At 46.0% G+C, this 18,435-nt stretch overlaps 1 protein-coding gene across 1 annotated transcript; it reads right to left on the bottom strand.

Moving 5' to 3' along the window:
* Positions 1–5,447: 5,447 nt before the first annotated feature.
* Positions 5,448–18,382, bottom strand: PRPF31 (pre-mRNA processing factor 31). Its single transcript, XM_079951322.1, has 14 exons — positions 18,232–18,382; positions 15,988–16,172; positions 15,714–15,774; positions 15,412–15,495; positions 14,542–14,639; positions 13,328–13,434; positions 12,165–12,334; positions 11,386–11,543; positions 11,193–11,282; positions 10,935–11,062; positions 10,047–10,119; positions 8,608–8,736; positions 7,843–7,941; positions 5,448–6,924 (listed from the first exon to the last, which is right to left on the bottom strand). Exons 2-14 carry the CDS (start codon positions 16,159–16,161, stop codon positions 6,796–6,798), a joined length of 1,500 nt encoding a protein of 499 aa, XP_079807448.1. The 5' UTR covers positions 16,162–16,172; positions 18,232–18,382; the 3' UTR covers positions 5,448–6,795.
* Positions 18,383–18,435: the final 53 nt, after the last annotated feature.

Consider the following 18,435-nt stretch of genomic DNA (forward strand, 5'->3'; position numbering starts at 1 on the left):
AAACACTGGACTAGACATCACTATTTTCACTCCTAGCTGCAGCTCACCTCTTTTAGAGCGATAGTTGTAGCCTTACTAGGATAACCTCACACCCTTCATCATTCTCTGCCATTCAACTGAGATGAGTCCACCCCTCACAAACATTTCTCTGATGAAAATAGGATGTTCTATTATTATTAATCATTCGTCTTGTTTTTATTATTGCTTGTAAGCCGCTCTGAGCCCGGCCTTGGCTGGGGAGGGCGGGGTATAAATAAAAAAATTATTATTATTATTATTATTATTATTATTATTATTATTAAAAGACGCCTGCTCCTTGGGAGAAAAGCAATGACAAACCTAGACAGCATCTTAAAAAGCAGAGACATCACCTTGCCAACAAAGGTCCGTATAGTTAAAGCTATGGTTTTCCCAGTAGTGATGTACGGAAGTGAGAGCTGGACCATAAAGAAGGCTGATCGCCGAAGAATTGATGCTTTTGAATTATGGTCTGGAGGAAACTCTTGAGAGTCCCATGGACCGCAAGAAGATCAAACCTATCCATTCTGAAGGAAATCAGCCCTGAGTGCTCACTGGAAGGACAGATCCTGAAGCTGAGACTCCAATACTTTGGCCACCTCATGAGAAGAGAGACTCCCTGGAAAAGACCCTGATGTTGGGAAAGATGGAGGGCACAAGGAGAAGGGGACGACAGAGGACGAGATGGTTGGATAGTGTTCTCGAAGCTACCAGCATGAGTTTGACCAAGCTGCGAGAGGCAGTGGAAGACAGGAGTGCCTGGTGTGCTCTGGTCCATGGGGTCACGAAGAGTCGGACACAACTAAACAACAACAACAAATTCCATAATAATAATAATAATAATTTTATTATTTATACCTTGTCCATCTGACTGGGTTGTTCCAGTAACTGTAGGTGGCTTCCAACATATCAAGGAAATAAGAAAACATTAAACAGGGCTGCCTTCAAATGTCTTTTACATGTTGAATAGTTTGGCTCAGGGGCCGCATAACTCCATAGCCTCTGATGAAAATAGGGAAACCCTACTATACCCTTCAACATTTCTCCGATTAAAATAGGGATCTCCTAAGGAAAAGTGGGGCATTCTGGGATCAAATAAGAAACCGGAACAGCTTGTGTAAATCTGGGACTGCCCCTGGAAAATAGGGACACTTGGAGGGTCTGTAATCGCTCCCACAAGAGCCAGTGGTGGTCACCAACTTGGACTGCTTTAAAAGATGAGTCAAATTCATGGAGGATAAGGCTGTCAGCCTCCATGGCTATGCTTTGCTTTCACAGTCATGCCTCTTTATGCCAGCGGCTAAAGGATGCTGTTATGCCAATGTGCTGCTTGCAGGCTTCCACAGGCATCTGGTTAGCCACTCTGAGAACATGATGCTGAACTATATTATTATGACCGGCAGTGATGGCCAAACTTGGCCCTCTAGCTGTTTTGGAACTACAACTCCCATCATCCTTAGCTGACAGGACCAGTGGTCAGGGATGATGGGAACTGTAGTCCCAAAACAGCTGGTGGGCCAAGTCTGGCCATCACTGTGTGAACCCCAAGGTCCCGGGGTGGATTAAAGCACAATATTAAAATCAGTTAAAATGACACAAATAAAAAGAGGGTCCTAAAAATATACACTTCACATGTTGAATGTGGGCTGCTGGCCTGATCCAGCATTCTCCGATGTTCTTTGAAAGAAGCTTCATAGTCTTAAGCAAATGCATTGGGGGGGCCTGAACCATTCACCTGAAGAAAGAGAAGGGGGCGTTCACACTTGCACCTCTTAACACCTGCTTGCCCCACTTTTGTGAACACTGCAGAAAGGGGCCTTGCCGGCATATCTGAATGCATAAAGCTGCCTTATACTGTTGGAGGGCACCTAAACCTTTCGCAGCTCAGCTCTTTCCCCCATCCAGGTGGTTAAGAACAAGAAGAGAACCCTGCTGGATTAGACCAGAGGCCTGCCTTGCCTAGCATCCCGTTCACCACAGTAAAGCAACCAGATGCTTGTGGGAAGGACGCAGGCAGAAGATGAGTGCAATGAGCCCTCTCCCGCTGTTGTTCTCTAGCAACTCTGCTGGTGGGGGGCAGGGAGGTAGGAGGGTTAAGCACATGGTTTTTTCCTCCATGAATTTCTCTAATCCCTTTAAATCCATCTAAGTTGGTGTCTGTCACCCACATCTTATGCCAGCAAATACCATAGTTCTAACTATCTGCTGTGTGCAAAGTACTTTCTCTAATACCACACGTAATTCTATAAACCTCTATAATGTCTCTCCTTCCTGATATTTTTTTTAAAAACAACCTAAAAAGCCTCCAGTGTTGTAGCCTTTCCTCATAAAAGGGAGCCGCTGCAGCCCCCTGATCATTTTGAATGCACCATTTCCAGTTCTGCAATATCCTTTTCAAAGCTGGCATAATGACTATATCAAGTGTAGTCACACCATAATTTACATCACGGTATTATGATATAGGCAATTGTATTATCTATCCCTTTCCTAATGATCCCTAGCACTGAATTCATAATTTTCACAGTTGCCATTCACTGGGTTCAATTTTTTGTTGAGCTTTTCCCTACAATCCCAATACAGTACCAGTCAGTGAACATCTATGTGGTTAGGATTTTTTTGCTCCACACATTTGCTACTTTAATGTTCACCCCACCCCCCACAACCTCTTTTTGAACTTTAACATCACTGGTTCTAATACAGATCCTTAGTAGATCCCACTTATACCCCTTTTGTCAGAACTGTCAATTTCCCCCCAATTATCTGCTTCCTATTCTTTAACCCCCGGGGACGCAGGTGGCGCTGTGGGTTAAAGCCTCAGCGCCTAGGGCTTGCCGATCGAAAGGTCGGCGGTTCGAATCCCTGCGGCGGGGTGCGCTCCCGCTGCTCGGTCCCAGCGCCTGCCAACCTAGCAGTTCGAAAGCACCTCCGGGTGCAAGTAGATAAATAGGGACCGCTTACCAGCGGGAAGGTAAACGGCGTTTCCGTGTGCGGCTCTGGCTCGCCAGAGCAGCGATGTCACGCTGGCCACGTGACCCGGAAGTGTCTTCGGACAGCGCTGGCCCCTGGCCTCTTAAGTGAGATGGGCGCACAACCCCAGAGTCTGTCAAGACTGGCCCGTACGGGCAGGGGTACCTTTACCTTTACCTTTATTCTTTAACCCAGCTACCAGTCCATCCAGTCCAAGGCCCTTGGTGAGGGGCTTTGTAAAAGCTTTTTGGAGGTCCAAGAATACAACATCTAGTGGATCACCCTGCCCACATAGCGCTTTCAAAGAACTCCTAAAATATTAGTGAGACAACTTACACCCACAGAAATCATGTTGATTCTTCTTCAATACTTGTTCTTCTAAATGCTTGATCATTTTATATTTAATGTTTTTCACCAGTTTACCCTGAACAAACATTAAGCTAACTACTCTGTAATTTCCTGCATCCCTCCTGGCTCTTTTTAAAAATTAGTTTTACCTTGATTGCTTCCCAGTCCCCTGGTACAGAAGCTGATCTTAGGAACCAGGTAACTTTTGTTGTTGTTAAAAGACTAATAATTTCCACATTTGAGTCCTTTAACAACTTGGGAGGCGAGAGAATCCCATGGTAGGTTAATTTTTAAATTTGCTATTAAAGCCTAGAACTTTGTCTCTCGCCACCACTGTTGCGCTTAGTTCTTCCGACTCCCCTTCTTGAGGGAGTCAGCTCCAGCCCTGCGGTGAAAACGAATGCAGATACGTAATTGATTCAGCTTCTCTGCAACCTCCTCGCCTCCCGTTTAAGAGCAGGAATGAAAGTTGTGAGGTATCCCTTAGGGTGTTTTGTGGGGGGGGGAGCATTGCATCCCTTTATTACCTGCTTGTGTTTCTTTTGCCAAAGTTTATGTTCCTTTTTGTGTTCTCATTTGGACAAGGCTTCTATTTTCTGAAGGGAGCCTCCTTGCCTCTCACAGCCTCCTTGCCTCTGCTCATCAGCTATTGCTTGGGCATTCTTGCTGTGAGGACGTTATGGGTGCAAAGCAGGGATGGAGAACCTGAAGGCTACATGCCCTTTTGGACACCTTTCCAGCTACCCCATGCCTGCGGTAAGTGGAGCAATATTATGTTTTCCCTTTGTACTGTAGATTGGCTTCTACACACGCCCCTCTTTATCCTCCACCCAGACACCAGAGTTCAAGAACACATTCCAGCCAGACAAAAACACTCAAGGAGAGTGTGGCTGGGTAGGGAGCGTGGCCTGAAAGTCTAGAGGGCTGGGTGGAAAGGTCTGGAGTGCCACACTCAGACCTGATGTTACCCATGTGCTCTAGCACTAACTTGTGGCCTATTCCTTCCCCAGGGAGCTCAGAATACCCAACAAAGTATGATATGTTGTTGTTGTTTAGTCGTTTAGTTGTGTCCGACTCTTTGTGACCCCATGGACCAGAGAACGCCAGGCACTCCTGTCTTCCACGGCCTCCCGCAGTATGATATAGTCATGACAAAATACCAAGTTAGGAGGAGCTTGGTGCAGGACAAGCACAGCAATAGCAAAGAGCTGATTTAAATCCACAAAGACTGAGCTAATTCGCCCAGCTGATTTAAATCTACAAAGGCCCAGTCCTCCTCCTACCTTTGTCCCACCCCCGCAGCTGCTGGAAACTTTATGTAGGTCCTTTAGGTAAAGGTAAAGGGACCCCTGACCATTAGGTCCAGTTGTGACCGACTCTGGGGTTGCGGCGCTCATCTCGCTTTATTGGCCAAGGGAGCCAGCATACAGCTTCCGGGTCACGTGGCCAGCATGACTAAGCTGCTTCTGGCGAACCAGAGCAGCGCACGGAAACGCCGTTTACCTTCCCGCCGGAGCGGTACCTATTTATCTACTTGCACTTTGACGTGCTTTCGAACTGCTAGGTTGGCAGGAGCAGGGACCGAGCAATGGGAGCTCACCCCATTGCAGGGATTCAAACCGCCGACCTTCTGATCAGTAATCCTAGGCTCTGTGGTTTAACCCACAGTGCCACCCGCGTCCCATGTAGGTCCTTTACCACCTAGCAATAAGACAACTACTTAACAGGCTGTTGTCTAATAGGCATCACTAATTCTTCTCTAGGCAAGCAGGGATTAAACAACAAGCCTAGAAAAAATAGCAAAGAGGCAAACCCTAGAATGCTTTGCGGTTACTGGGCAGAGCAACCACAGCCTCAGCTCTGGATTGTTGTGCTATGGAAATGTAAACAACCTGTTTAGAACCAAAAATAAGCTTGTTTTAGAAAGGCAAATTCTATGCCCAACACAGGAAAGGAAAGCCCTGCCTGAAAAGTAGAAGTGTGGTATGGAAAGGGGTGGAGGAGGCCTTTCATGCTGCAAAGTTATAAAAAGCAGGCTCCTGCACAAAAAATCTATATGGAGTTTCCTTAGGAAGTACTACCCTCCCCAACCCAGAAAGATCACAAACACAGACTCCAAAGGTGCCATTCTATTTTTTCCAAAAATGTACAGGTTACAGACAATGAAGTTTCATGCTCCCACTGTCAAAACAGACACCCCATAAATCCTATATGTCTCTCCCCACGCCCAAGGCATCCAGAAATCAGCATGAATTTAGAGTTTTTTCTAGACTGCAGAGAGAAAACATGGCATCTATACATCACGTCTTCCTCGACTGTGCTGGCTAGGGTTCATGGGAGCTGTCCAAAACATCTGGAGGGCATCAGGTTAGGGAAGGGTGTCCTACATGTAGCAAACATAGGGCCAGATCTAATTTACCCTCCAGTGAATTACATCTCCCTCCTGCCTCCCTCCCTGCACTCCCTGCAACTGTCTCACCTATGGAATCAACCAGTCACTTCTCTCTCACAGGAGAAAAAAGTCTCTTATTCTTTAATAACTATTGCTTTTTCCTACCACATTAAAACACATCTGAAAGTCAGACACCATGAGAAAAGTGTGATTCCCTTAATGAGCCACTCATTTACACAGTAAGAAATGGAACCAGTTACCTTCAGATCCCCTGAAGTTGCCAGTCCTGCACTCACAGTTCCATGTAACTGCAAAGCTATTTATTCTACCACCCCAGCACATTCATACATAGATATAACCTTCCATAGAACTTGAGCATAGAGCATTTCGAAATTTCAGTTCCTGCCAAATGACAGCACACACACAGCACAGTCCTTTTACAGGACAAACTTGAATCTACTTGTATGGGGAGAGAGATACACGCACTATAACCAGTAAATCTGTTGTTGAGTTCCAGATCGTGAAACAGGACGAAGGGTTAGTAACTCCTAAACCAACACAGCAAGGGAGAAGCGCTCTGGTACTATCCCAAAGCATTACTTGTATTCATGCTGGTATTTTTACAACCTCGGTTTCATTTAAAACTTGGGCTAACAGTGAAGAGGATCGTACCCAGGATGATCTAAAGCCATGGTTAGGATGTTGTAAGTTCATTCAAGTTACTCCTTTAAGCTAACCACTCCATGCCCTTATAAACAGCTCACACCTTCAGTAGCCTGCTTCTGAATACTGCATGAGACCAGGGAAGAGAACTAAATTCTCTCTACTGCGTGCCTCCCCCTGCCAGAATACTAGGCTCCCTGACAATGATGTTTCTCAATAAAGAAAAGCAGGGTAGGGAGAGAACCACAAGGTACCACTTGGGCCCGGGAGAATGGAGAGTTCTGAATGCCAGGCCGCCTTTGGAACTCCAACAAAGGCGTTTTCTGTGCAAAGGCTCCTCTTCTTGAATTTGGTTCATGGTTCAAACTGCTAGTCAAAGGGGAGGGACAGCGTCCGCGGCAAGAGGGCTATGTGGTGGACATGATGCCACTTTTCTCGCTCTTCACCTTCAAGAATTCAGCCATGCTGGAGAAGTACTTCTGGTTTGCTTCAGCTACCTTCTTTTCAGCCGCCTGAGGGTTCACAATCTCCAGACCCTGGAAACAAGAGGAGGGGGGGAGGTGAATGTGAGAGAGGGAGGCTATTTTTTTTTTTTTAATGCAGAGTCCAGAGATCTTGCTGCCTTTAGAAAGTAGGAGAGGCGCTGAATTACGACAACACACGCCCTCCAAATCTCCAGCTTCTACGTCTTGGACAGAAGTAAATTGTTTGGTGTGCTCCTAGTTGGTTGAACGCTTTCCCAAGAGAAACCTGCCTAGCACCATTGTTGTATTTTTTTAAGTGCAAGGCAAAAGACATTGTTATTTACCCAGCCTTTAGTTTTTCACTGGGAGGGTAGTTAGCTATGTCCAGGGCCATTTTTGCACTCATCCATGCTGTGGGTACGATTTCTTCCTTGAAATAAATTTACAGTACTGTATTTATTTTTTTCTGTATTGCTGTTTTTATATCTGGCTTTAAAGTCCTGGTCCTTTTTGTTTTTACTGAGACACCTTAGTGCAAAAATACAACTACCGTTGTTGTCATTATACAATATTGTTGTTGTTAATATATAATAACAACAACCGATATTGCACACATGAGCTTATAATCTTTCCTCTTCAAGTGCTGCAAGCAGAACAGTGAGGGTGGGGAGACAGAGAGGGATTAGGGTTTCAGCCAAGAAAAATGTATTATAGCATTTTATAACCCTCATTTTTTATAACCCTCATTTAAAAAAAAAAAAAGACTACAGCAAACAAAAAAGTATTTAAGAACCAAAGAACCCTGCTGGATCAGAGGAAAGAAACATAGCCCATTGGACTTCTCAGCATCCTTGCCAGGCACACACTCAGTTCTCCAAAACTCCTAGAGCCCAGCACACCCAGCTCTTTGTACACCCAGCCCCCTCCTTCAAAGACGTCAGTGCCACTTATATGTAATTCAAGGAATGCAGAGCCAAGTGCAGTGCTTACCTGCAGCGGAGTGAAGGCCACGCTGGACGCAGTGCCTGAGGAGCGGTCCCGGATGGTGGACTTCCCTCCATACACCATGCTCTGCTTCTGGAGAGTGCGCTGGTTGGGAGGACAAATGCAAAAAGGCATGGGTGTTAGGCCTTTCATAGAGGAGGCAGTGGAAAGAGAGGGAAGTGATGCTAAAGCACGGGGACAACCAAATGGCTGGCTGTCCAAAGGCACGCCCTTCATTTGTTACCTTCCCTAGAACCAAAAAGCATGTCAAGCGCACATGACACTCATATCCTGTCCTCCCTGGCTCAGTAGCCGCTCCAGTAGCCCTGGCACATTCTTTCGCCAATCACAGACAAAACCTAGTGTGGCACCCTTCACCTCAACATTAAAAAGCCACTTGGAACAGGGAAATTGCCTACCCTTATCAGAGACTAATGGCCAGCAATGTGACCATAGAATTAGTCTAATTCTGTGCCTGCTGAAGTTCTCAAGGGCTGCTCCACACGGAGCTTGCTGGCCTGGGAGTATTTTCTGAGCACTTTGAGTAACAATAGGACATACATGCTCGGCATAATTACACTGCAGTAAGAGCTCTGATCTGGTTGCTCAGTGTAGCTGTTTGCCGAAACCTCAAGAGGACAATGTGATGCTGCCTTCAGGAATGAACAGCCCCTGCCCAGGTCCAGAGGCTTTGAAATACAGCCTTGATGGACCCAGTCATAAGATGATTTACAGCTCCCGGCACTCCACATCCAGTCCCCATTTCCTTACTTGCAGCGTCTTTGAGATGCGGGCCTTCGTGGCCTCGTTGACTTGTGTCTGCCGGACTCGGCCGCTGCCTGACTTCCCCAGGTGGCCCAGACTGAAACCAAGGTCTTCCTGGTAAGCATCTTCTTCAATCTAGCAAAGGTGTGGAGAGAAGAAGCGTAGCACAGAGAAGAAAAGGCCAAGTTTGGATTAGATAGTACAGGACCAATGACCAAGTTGACAGTCTCAATGAGAATGCAACCCCTTCCCTCCCCCCCCCCAAGTGGCTCAATAAGGGACAACAGGTGCTTTTGAAATTTCCTTTTTTATTTTTAGCCTATAGATCCAAAAGACAGCCCCACCACTACTCCTGCAATCTAGGAAGAGGCAAATTGGTCCCTATATTTATATCCAAGAGTGCTCACTGGAAGAACAGATCCTGAAGTTGAGGCTCCAATACTTTGGCCACCTCATGAGAAGAGAAGACTCCCTGGAAAAGACCCTGATGTTGGGAAAGATTGAGGGCACAAGGAGAAAGGGACGACAGAGGATGAGATGGTTGGACAGTGTTCTTGAAGCTACCAGCATGAGTTTGACCAAACTGCGGGAGGCAGTGGAAGACAGGAGTGCCTGGCATGCTCTGGTCCATGGGATCACAAAGTCGGACACAACTAAACGACTAAACAACAACAAATTTATATCCAAACTTTCTTCCAAGGTGGTCAAGTTGGCATAAATGGTTCTCTCCCTCCGTCCTCACAACAAGCCTGTTGTAGGGTGATCGGCACAAGGTCATGTGATGCACTTTATGACTGAGCAAGGATTTGAATCCTGGCCTGAGTCCAGCACTCTGATCACTACACGAGAGCGACTCTCCCTGGCCACAAAGGTAATTGTGTGCCAAGGTGAGCCTCCCTGAAATGGCCTGGGTTGAGTCACATGCAAGTACATCCGAAGCAGAGGGGAAAGAAAACTTATTATTAGTCAAGGCTATAAATACATCTAGTTATCTGTCCGTTCCATCAGCCTTCTCAGAACCACTTCTCATTCTATTTATCTAATTTAATCTGTGCACACATAGAAGAAGTGTGAAGCCCACCTGTGGCCATATAACACATAACCACCACCCAAACTTAAATATTCCTGCATGTAGATGTGGGCAGACGTGCAGCTTCTGTACACAGCAAAATGCACATATGGCTTGTCAAGTTTAATGCTTTGTATTACTTGGAAGTACTTACTTTACATAAAATGTAAAGCAACCCGGAGATCCCTGCCCCGCAAAATATTTCTGTTACTTCCCCCATTCCATTGTACCAGTTAAAAAGGCACAGTTGGGCAACAGAGTCTGAACCGTCCGAAACTCCCAGTTTCTACTCCTGCCCTCCTGAGGGATTAGACAGCCCCCAACACCCAAAGACCAAGAGAAATCCTACACAAGGAGACTATGCAGGATTCCTTACCTCTCCAAAGCTCATCCGGTTTGCCTGCTTCCGGATTTCCGTTAGACCGAGACGCTCCTTCATCTTGCGATATCTGAAGGAGCAAGGAAAAGCACTTTTAAGATTGGCAGCTGAGAACTGAATGATGCCAGTACAGAGTGTTGCTGCCAAGAATGAAAGCAGTGTTTGGCATAGAGACAAAGGGCTGAAATGCCAGGATTCCTGCGTTCATCTCAACGAGACACACAAGTCTACAGAATTCTGATACAACCTGACCTGACCCTCTCCTACCTCCATTAATGTGGAAATTGAAACTTTCTTATACTCCACACCTGCCCAATATTCTGGCATAATTCTGGGCTCAAGAAACATACCAGTGACTGTATTATGAGGAAAAATAAGTTTTAAAACTAATGTTTTGCAAAAGCAAAATGAATTGTTGTATTCAAATCTTTTTTTCCATGAGAAAAGAATATTTGATGGAAAAGATAAAATGCCATTATTCTGGTTTGATTTTAACAGGTGTGTATATATTAAAAGTAGATCAGGGATTCCCTAATACAGTCATACCTTGGATCTCAAATGCCTTGGCTCCCAAACGATCGAAACCCGGAAGTGAGTGTTCCGGTTTTCGAATGATTTTTGGAAGCTGAAGATCCAGCGCGGCTTCCGATTGGCTGCACGAGTTTCCTGCAGCCAATCAGAAGCCACACTTTGGTTTCTGAACATTTTGGAAATCAAACGGGCTTCCAGAACAGATTCTGTTCGACTTCCGACTGTACAGTTGCAACTGTACTTATTTCCTAGCACGCTTAACACCACCCTCCTGGCTGCCTCAGCCAGCTCAGCCAACTCTCCCTCCCACCCTGCCCCTGCCGCAAGACATCTCTTCAATTCTCTCCCCCGCACCTGCGTCCTCCACGTTTCTTCCTTTGTCCATCCAAGGGTGCTGGCAGTGGCTTCACTTGCTTGACAGGAGGTGGCTCCTGCCACTTATCAAATTTCCTTTCAATTTCCTCCTTGAGGTCATAGCCAACCTGAATGGTAGCAGAAGGATAAAAGAGCAAAAAGTGCTTACAAAGCAGTCACCCCCTTGGGGCCCTCCTTTATGCTTCTCACACCAGCCACTCCCCCAGGATCCCGGAGCTTTTGCCTTGTACCACATACCTTCCCTTCAGAGCTCTCATGAAAGCTGTCCACACGCGCTGCCAGTGTACATTTTGCTGATACCAAGCGAGCTGCCTTCCTTCGCAAGTCCTGCAAGGAAGGAATCAAAGGCACATGTTGGCTGGTTGCTGTTAGGAAACTCATGCATCAACTCAACAGAGAAAGGAGGAGGGGCAGACTCACTCACACCTACCGGAGGCAACGACTGTACAATGTCGCTGTGATAGATGTAGCCAGTGTGAGGCAGCACCGAAGTGCTGGAAAATCCAGACAGTGTCTTCCTCTGGGCCCCCAGAAGCATGATGTTGCAGGCTGGCATCTTGGAGAGGTTTGTGAGGCCACCGGCAATGCCTTGAGAGAAGGGAAGGCAATATGGAATGAATGCTAGTTGTGGGACCGAGGACCAAGGTGGTTCGGGGTTTTTGATCAGCCAAACCATGGCTTCTCCCTGGCCTGTTGGGATTTGTAAACAAAGTTCCTCTCCTTGTGTGCAAGGAGAGCTCTTTGCTGTTCCTGGCCACAGAGACCTGCCAGAACTGATCATACATCAACAACATGACAGATGCTGCTAAATTTCTTGGACCGTTTAATTCATGGCTTCAAGTTTATAATTTTTTACATTAGCACTCCAGTGTTCTTTTGTGAAATACAGTACTTCGGCAGTCTTTGGATTTGGAAAGATGAATTGTAAAAATTAAATGATTTCCCCATAGCATCCAATGTGGGTGTTTGACCCTTTCAGAGAAGGCTTTACATTCCTTTCAGAATCTAGGGGCCTTCGTGTCCCTCTCTGCCAATGACACACTTACTTATACATCCAACTAAATTACACTAGACCCATTTACATTAAAGGACTTAAGCTAGTCACATCCATCAATTTCAATGAATCTGCTCCAATTCTGATACAATCCCAAGATTCCATATTCTGATACGCAAGGAGCCAAGCCCACAGAGCTCCACTGAGAGTCTCACCCATTATTTTAGCAGCAGTGGAGGCTCCCACAATGATGGACAAGTTGGGGGCGATGAAGGACATGCGGGACTCCACATACTCGTAGATGCGGTGTTTAGACTGGTTCAGCTCCAGGGCCATGTCGCAGGCCTCCTCAATGCGCTCCAATTCTTCCTCAGTTAACTGTTGCCTGCAGCAGGAGAGAGGCAATGCTTGAGGCCGAGATACATAGGTCATCAGGTCTGGTTCACTATATCTGCACCATCACTCCATGCCAAGAGTGTGGAATTTGTTTCAAAGCTTTCAGGACCACCCAATATGTTAATATTCTATCTCTGAGCATGGATCCTTACGTAGCCAAAAATGGCACCATCCACATACACAAAATGGGAGATATCTGTAGATTTTGAGAGCCCGTTTGCAGTCATACAGCAAAATTGTTGGAAAGCCCAAAGGCAGGCCTATAAAGACTGAGCATGCTCAGTGGTCATGGAATGCTGGCTAACAGTTGAGGACAGGGAACAGATGGCTGGAAACTTGAATGGGAGCAATTCGAACTGCAATGTTTTGCTGCAGGTCCCCCTTGCGTATTTTGATTTGCAACCCCACACTCTATCTCCACCAGCATATGTAAGCTGTGAGTCATCAATAAGTTAACTCATACCATTTATCATGTGATCTGGCAGGTGCCTCCTGTCTCTTCATGTGATAAGACGGACCGTAATTGTCTAAAGGCCACTCTCTTGACAACCAAGCAGTGACCTAAAAGCCACACTCTCATCCGAAATCTATTCTCTGTGCTAAAATCCCATAAAGGGAAAACTGCCATGATTCTGGGCTTGCTCTATAAACAGTGGAACAAGTGGTACAGTAGACTGTAGTACTCCATACTGCCAGAGATAAGATATTATTTTTCAATGCTCCCCTATATATCAAGAGAAATCTGTAAAGGGAGGAAAAAGCACTAGCACACCAAGGGGAAAAGGGCTAAGCTAGACACTGTCCCTTCAACATAGGAGTATTCTTCTTACAGGGAATTTTGGAAAGTAATTCCCCCACCTGCAGCCTGGAATGGTACAGCACCATTTGCAAATCCAGTCTATATCCCCCCTCCCAGTCCAGATGCCCACCAATCTCCCATACCCTTCCAAAAACCTCCTCTTTTTCCTGTGCAGAGCCTTACCCCTGGGTAGTGGATGCGGTGACACTGACCACCATGATTGTAGCGTTGGTGAGGATCTGTTGAAGATTCTCATTGTTCTTGCATTTGTCCAAGCTGTTCCCTAGTTCCTGCAAGGTTCAAACGTTTTAAAACAGAAGTTAGCCACTGAAGAAGACAGAAAGCACCCCCCCCCCGAAAAGCACAGGTGGGAGGCACTGTAACCATGTTTAACTGAAGTCCCAACCTTATTTAGAGAATTCTGGTCTCAGTTTTGTTCATTACTGAGAAGGACCAAGGCTGCTCGAGGGTCAGTTCTAATTTGTGTCAGCAATTCTCGGAACGATTTGTGGATCACATGAATATTCTTTTCCTCCAAGGGTGGAATATTTGGGGATCTTCCCCCGGCCCTCCACACACACAATCCTCATTTTTCCTAACCTGGAAGCTAGTTTAAGACTGAACAATAACAACTTCTCAAAAGCAACCATGTGAACTTCCCGTCAGGATAAATATTTGAACACAGCTAATCTGCTAGCTCTACCCACTACACCTTTTAGGTTCAAGGTTGATTATGACATATTAAAACCATGAATTAACTGTGGACCTGAAGAATACTCAAGAGATTTTCAGTCACCATGGTTTTGTGAATAGTTGGTATTACCGTGTGTTTATTTACCATATTTTCCCATGTATAAGACACCCCCTATTTGGGGGGACGCAAAATTGAGAAAATGGGGGGAAACTGCCCTAAGTTGCTGAGCTTTTTTTAGGGGGAATTGTCGAAAATTGCTCACCCACATAACCTACGCTGCCACTCACATGCATCGTAAAAGCCACCTATCATCTGTCCCCACGCTGGCAAAAGCTGCCAATAGCCCGCCCTAGTGCCGCAGTGGCAGCCAATCAACAACAGCTGTTGCCGCAGCCACCAATAACACGCAAAATACCTGCAGACAATCTCTGGCTCACGGCAGCAATCGATCCCACATCCCCCCTATGCACAATCCGTGTATAAGATGACCCCCAATTTTTAACTTAATGTTTGAATTAAAAAAGGTTGTCTTATACACAGAAAACTACAGTATGTATTATCTGAGTTGCAATATTAATAGCCATTTGAACATAGAGCACCTCCACTAAATAAGTGGCAAAAGTTATATGAGGGTTGGGCTAGTCATCGATGCAAATGTAAAAAACTGACTTTGTGAAGTTCAAGACACAGACAGACACAATACCTTGACAGTCCGGATGTAGTCCAGTGCATTTGGAACAAGGGATTCTAGTTCAGGAAACCGCTTGGAGTACTTGTCTCGAATGAACTTGTGAATAATATCTAAAAAGAGAGAGGCAAAGACAACCTTTTACAAAACAGACAGAAACACAGAGCGCCATTACACTAGTGAGAATAAAAGACATTTTAATGCTGAGCTGTATAGCCTATTCAGAGATTGGCCAGCTTGAACTTTTTCTCCTGCCCAAGAAAGAAAGTGCTCTTATCAAAACAGTCCCTGTTCTACTGTGACACCAACACACAAATGTCCTTTGCATCCCAAAACTCCTGTGAAGGTTTGTCTGGCCAGTATGTGCCCTTCTATTTACTAGACCCACGTCGTGGGACGCGGGTGGCTTGCTGATCGTAAGGTCGGCGGTTCAAATCCCCGCGGCAGGGTGAGCTCCTGTCGTTCGGTCCCAGCTCCTGCCCACCTAGCAGTCCGAAAGCACCCTTAAGTGCAAGCAGATAAATAGGTACCGCTTTATAGCGGGAAGGTAACGGCATTTCCGTGTGCGGTACTGGTGCTGGCTTGCCAGAGTAGCTTCATCACGCTGGCCACGTGACCTGGAAGTGTCTTCGGATGGCGCTGGCTCCTGGCCTCTTAAGCGAGATGAGCACGCAACCCTAGAGTCGGACACGACTGGCCCGTACGGGCAGGAGTACCTTTATTTACTAGATCACACCCCTTGCTCCAATGAAGCCAGCCTTTCCCAATCTCACTACTTCCCTAACTCATCATCTGCCACCCTCACAGGGTAGCAGCTACTGTATTGTTTTCAAAGCCTTCTCAACCTCCCTTACCCCAAAGCGAGTGGCTAAGGTTTGCACTTACTTAGCTCATTCTCAATCTCCACTGTGAGGTTATTGGCATCCACAATGACTCTGTATTCGGGAGCAGCCTCTACTGGACCTAGAACTAATGAGAAAGGAACATGCAAAGTCAAAATCCATACAGGGCACCTCACTATAAGGTAACAGGGGGGTGGACATATGGGTTCATTAGCTCTGTACTGCAGGACAAGGAAGTTCTGTAGCAGACTCTATACTGCAGGAATCAGACTGGGTGATGTGTGCATACACATCTGTTGGGTGACCTCTTTTCCAAAGGAAATCTCAGCCAGAGACTCTCAGTACCTTCAGATGCTTTGGGCTGTTTGCTGATGTATTCCTCAATCTTCAGCAGGATTTCAGCAAACTGCACAAGAGAAAAAACAAAAAGTTGAGTCTTACTTTTTGAAGAGGGCACCTTTAAAGGGTTAACTTCCCTAGAAAGAACTACACCCAGAAAGAACTACACCCAAAAAGGAAAAGGCAGTTTATAGAACCAGTGGACCCCAGGTTGAACACTATTTTGAAAACCATCGCTTCTATACATTTTGGCCCGGCAGCCAAGCTCATTTTCTCTCACCGTCTTACTGTCCCAGAGCTTGGCAATACTCTTGACTGAATCAGTTGCCAGATCCACTTGCATTTCCTCCTGGACATCCTCAATGGGAGGCTCATCCTCTTCATCTGCAAAGCTGCCATCCTCTTCTTCTGCTGCCTCTTCGAGGTCAGCCAAAAGCTCATCCGCCAAAGACATGATGGATCAGACTGCAAAGGAGAAAAAGGGAGGGACACAGGAGAAAACCATAGTAAGTGACATAAATATCCAGAGTCTTATTGATCTGTTATTTCCCGCAGTACTAGACCAGGAGAAATTCTAACCACTATCTAACCCAAGGGTAGCCAACACAGTGCCCTCCACAGGTTGTAAACTGTAACTCCAATCATTCCCACCCATTAGCGAAACTGGCTTGGGCTGAAGGCAGGTGGAGTCCAACAGACTGCTGGAGGCCACCACACTGATCTAATACAGTGGTACCTCAGGTTACATACGCTTCAGGTTACATACGCTTCAGGTTACAGACTCTGCTAACCCAGAAATAGTGCTTCAGGTTAAGAACTTTGCTTCAGGATGAGAGCAGAAATTGTGCTCTGGTGGCGCAGCAGCAGCAGGAGGCCCCATTAGCTAAAGTGGTGCTTCAGGTTAAGAACAGTTTCAGGTTAAGTACGGACCTCTGGAACAAATTAAGTACTTAACCTGAGGTACCACTGTACAACACTTATGAGGTAGCAGCAACCCCTAGAGAGCCACACACAGTTGCTAGACACCCATCAACACAAGATCCAGATCCACTATGCCCCTCAGTTGAAATGTGTCCTTTCCTTAGCCCCATCTCCAAAAACATCTCTCCCTTTCCACAAATACAAGTGCTCCATTGGAACCCCCTTCAATTTAAGAGACCTCGAGTTAGCGCTTCAGTTTCCAATTCACCCACCTTTTGCCTTATAGAGATTTTCTTTTTTTTAAAAAACTGATTCGGATTTCAGCATCATTTCACAATAAGCATAAATACTGAGGTACCATGTCAGTCACCAAAATTCTTCGCTCCAGGTATCTCAGCCCAAACATCCAAGTTTCTAATTTCTGTCACTTCAAGGGCTACATCGCCTCTGCCCATATTCCACCACTACCAAGACAGGCTTCTCTGTGTTCTCTCTGGTTTCAGAAACTCTTACAGTGAAAACTTAACCATGCCTTTGCAGAAGTAAGTCCTACTGGGTTCAGTAGGGCTTAATTCCAGGTAAGTAGGACTGCAGCCTTATTTAGTACCGCATCAAACAGAGAGCAAGTCCTGTGGCAAAGGAAGCACACGCCAGGAAGTCTTAGTTTCAAGCCTCAGTTCTAATGTGAACTTGTGTGGTTGCCTTAAGAAAAGATCCATCTCAGAGTTCTCATCTGCCAAAGTAAACCTACTTTGCAGGAATTAGCATAATCTTGGAAGCCTACTGCAGCATCTAAAAGGCTAATGAATTTATTGTGACATACGTTAGATACACAATGAAATGCTTATAATCTGTTAACAAAGTATACATTCTCAAACACAGGATACAGACAGAAAAGGCAGTGTAGGTTTAGCAATAAAAAGTGCCAGAAGGGTCCTCAATGGAAGAAATATAAGTGTTCCATGACTATGCAAAACACAAATGAAAAACAAGATACTGTCCAGACAGCAAAAAAGCCAACTAGAAGGGATGAGCCATGACATATTCCCAACCGATAAGAGTATGGAAGAGAGTATTACTTTTGTTATTTCTACTGTATTATTATTATTATTATTGCTGCTGCCACCACCAGGATAGGCCAAACCCATCTAATCCGAGAGCCACTGTAGTGTAGTAACTGGGGAGACCAAGGTTCAGATCTCTGCTAAGCAACCAAGTTACTGGACAACTTGGGGATAGTGGTTATCACTGAGCTTGACCTCCCTCATGGGACCCTGCGCTTCTCAGGGAAAAGGCAGCACAAGTGGTGCAGCAAACAAACAGAGAGACAGACAAACCTCTCCACCTTTTCTGCAACCACCGAGAAACCTCAGTCTACAGCGCAATCCTCACCGCGTTTGCGCAGGAGGAAGTCCTATTGAATTCCATGGTGCTTACTCCTAGGTAAACGGGTTTAGGTTTGCAGCAATACTGTAGCGTCTCTCTCTCTCCCCCTCCGCCCCACAAACCTTAAACTTCTCTTTACCCCTTAGGAAACCAAAGGCCAGGGCTCCTTTTTGGTTGCTCCCCAGTTAACCGCTCCCTCCCTCCTTTCCCTCCTCACCTTCTTTTTCTTTCTTCCACTCCTCCGCCGCACAAACGAACTCCTCACGTTCCCTCTTTCAGGCTCACAAAAAGTACGTCATGCACCGGGCGCCCTTAGTGACGTCATCCACGAGCGCCTTCGCTCTGCCGGGCATTAAAACGGATAGAGATAGAGAAAAAGGAGAGGTTACGAAGCGAGTTCGCGTTCAGCTTCAGCCCAAGT

The sequence above is a fragment of the Podarcis cretensis genome (genome assembly GCF_951804945.1).
Source record: "Podarcis cretensis genome assembly, chromosome: 13".
Taxonomy (NCBI): Eukaryota; Metazoa; Chordata; class Lepidosauria; order Squamata; family Lacertidae; genus Podarcis; species Podarcis cretensis.

What these genes read in the sequence shown, in the direction of transcription:
- PRPF31 (XM_079951322.1), bottom strand. Translation starts at nt 16,161, where the DNA reads ATGTCTTTGGCGGATGAGCTTTTGGCTGACCTCGAAGAGGCAGCAGAA. An exon ending in GGAGATTGAGAATGAGCTAA is followed by an intron (nt 14,640 to 15,411) that starts GTAAGTGCAAAC and finishes CTCTCTTTTTAG; the next exon opens with ATATTATTCACAAGTTCATT. An exon ending in TTGTACAGTCGTTGCCTCCG is followed by an intron (nt 11,283 to 11,385) that starts GTAGGTGTGAGT and finishes CCTTCCTTGCAG; the next exon opens with GACTTGCGAAGGAAGGCAGC.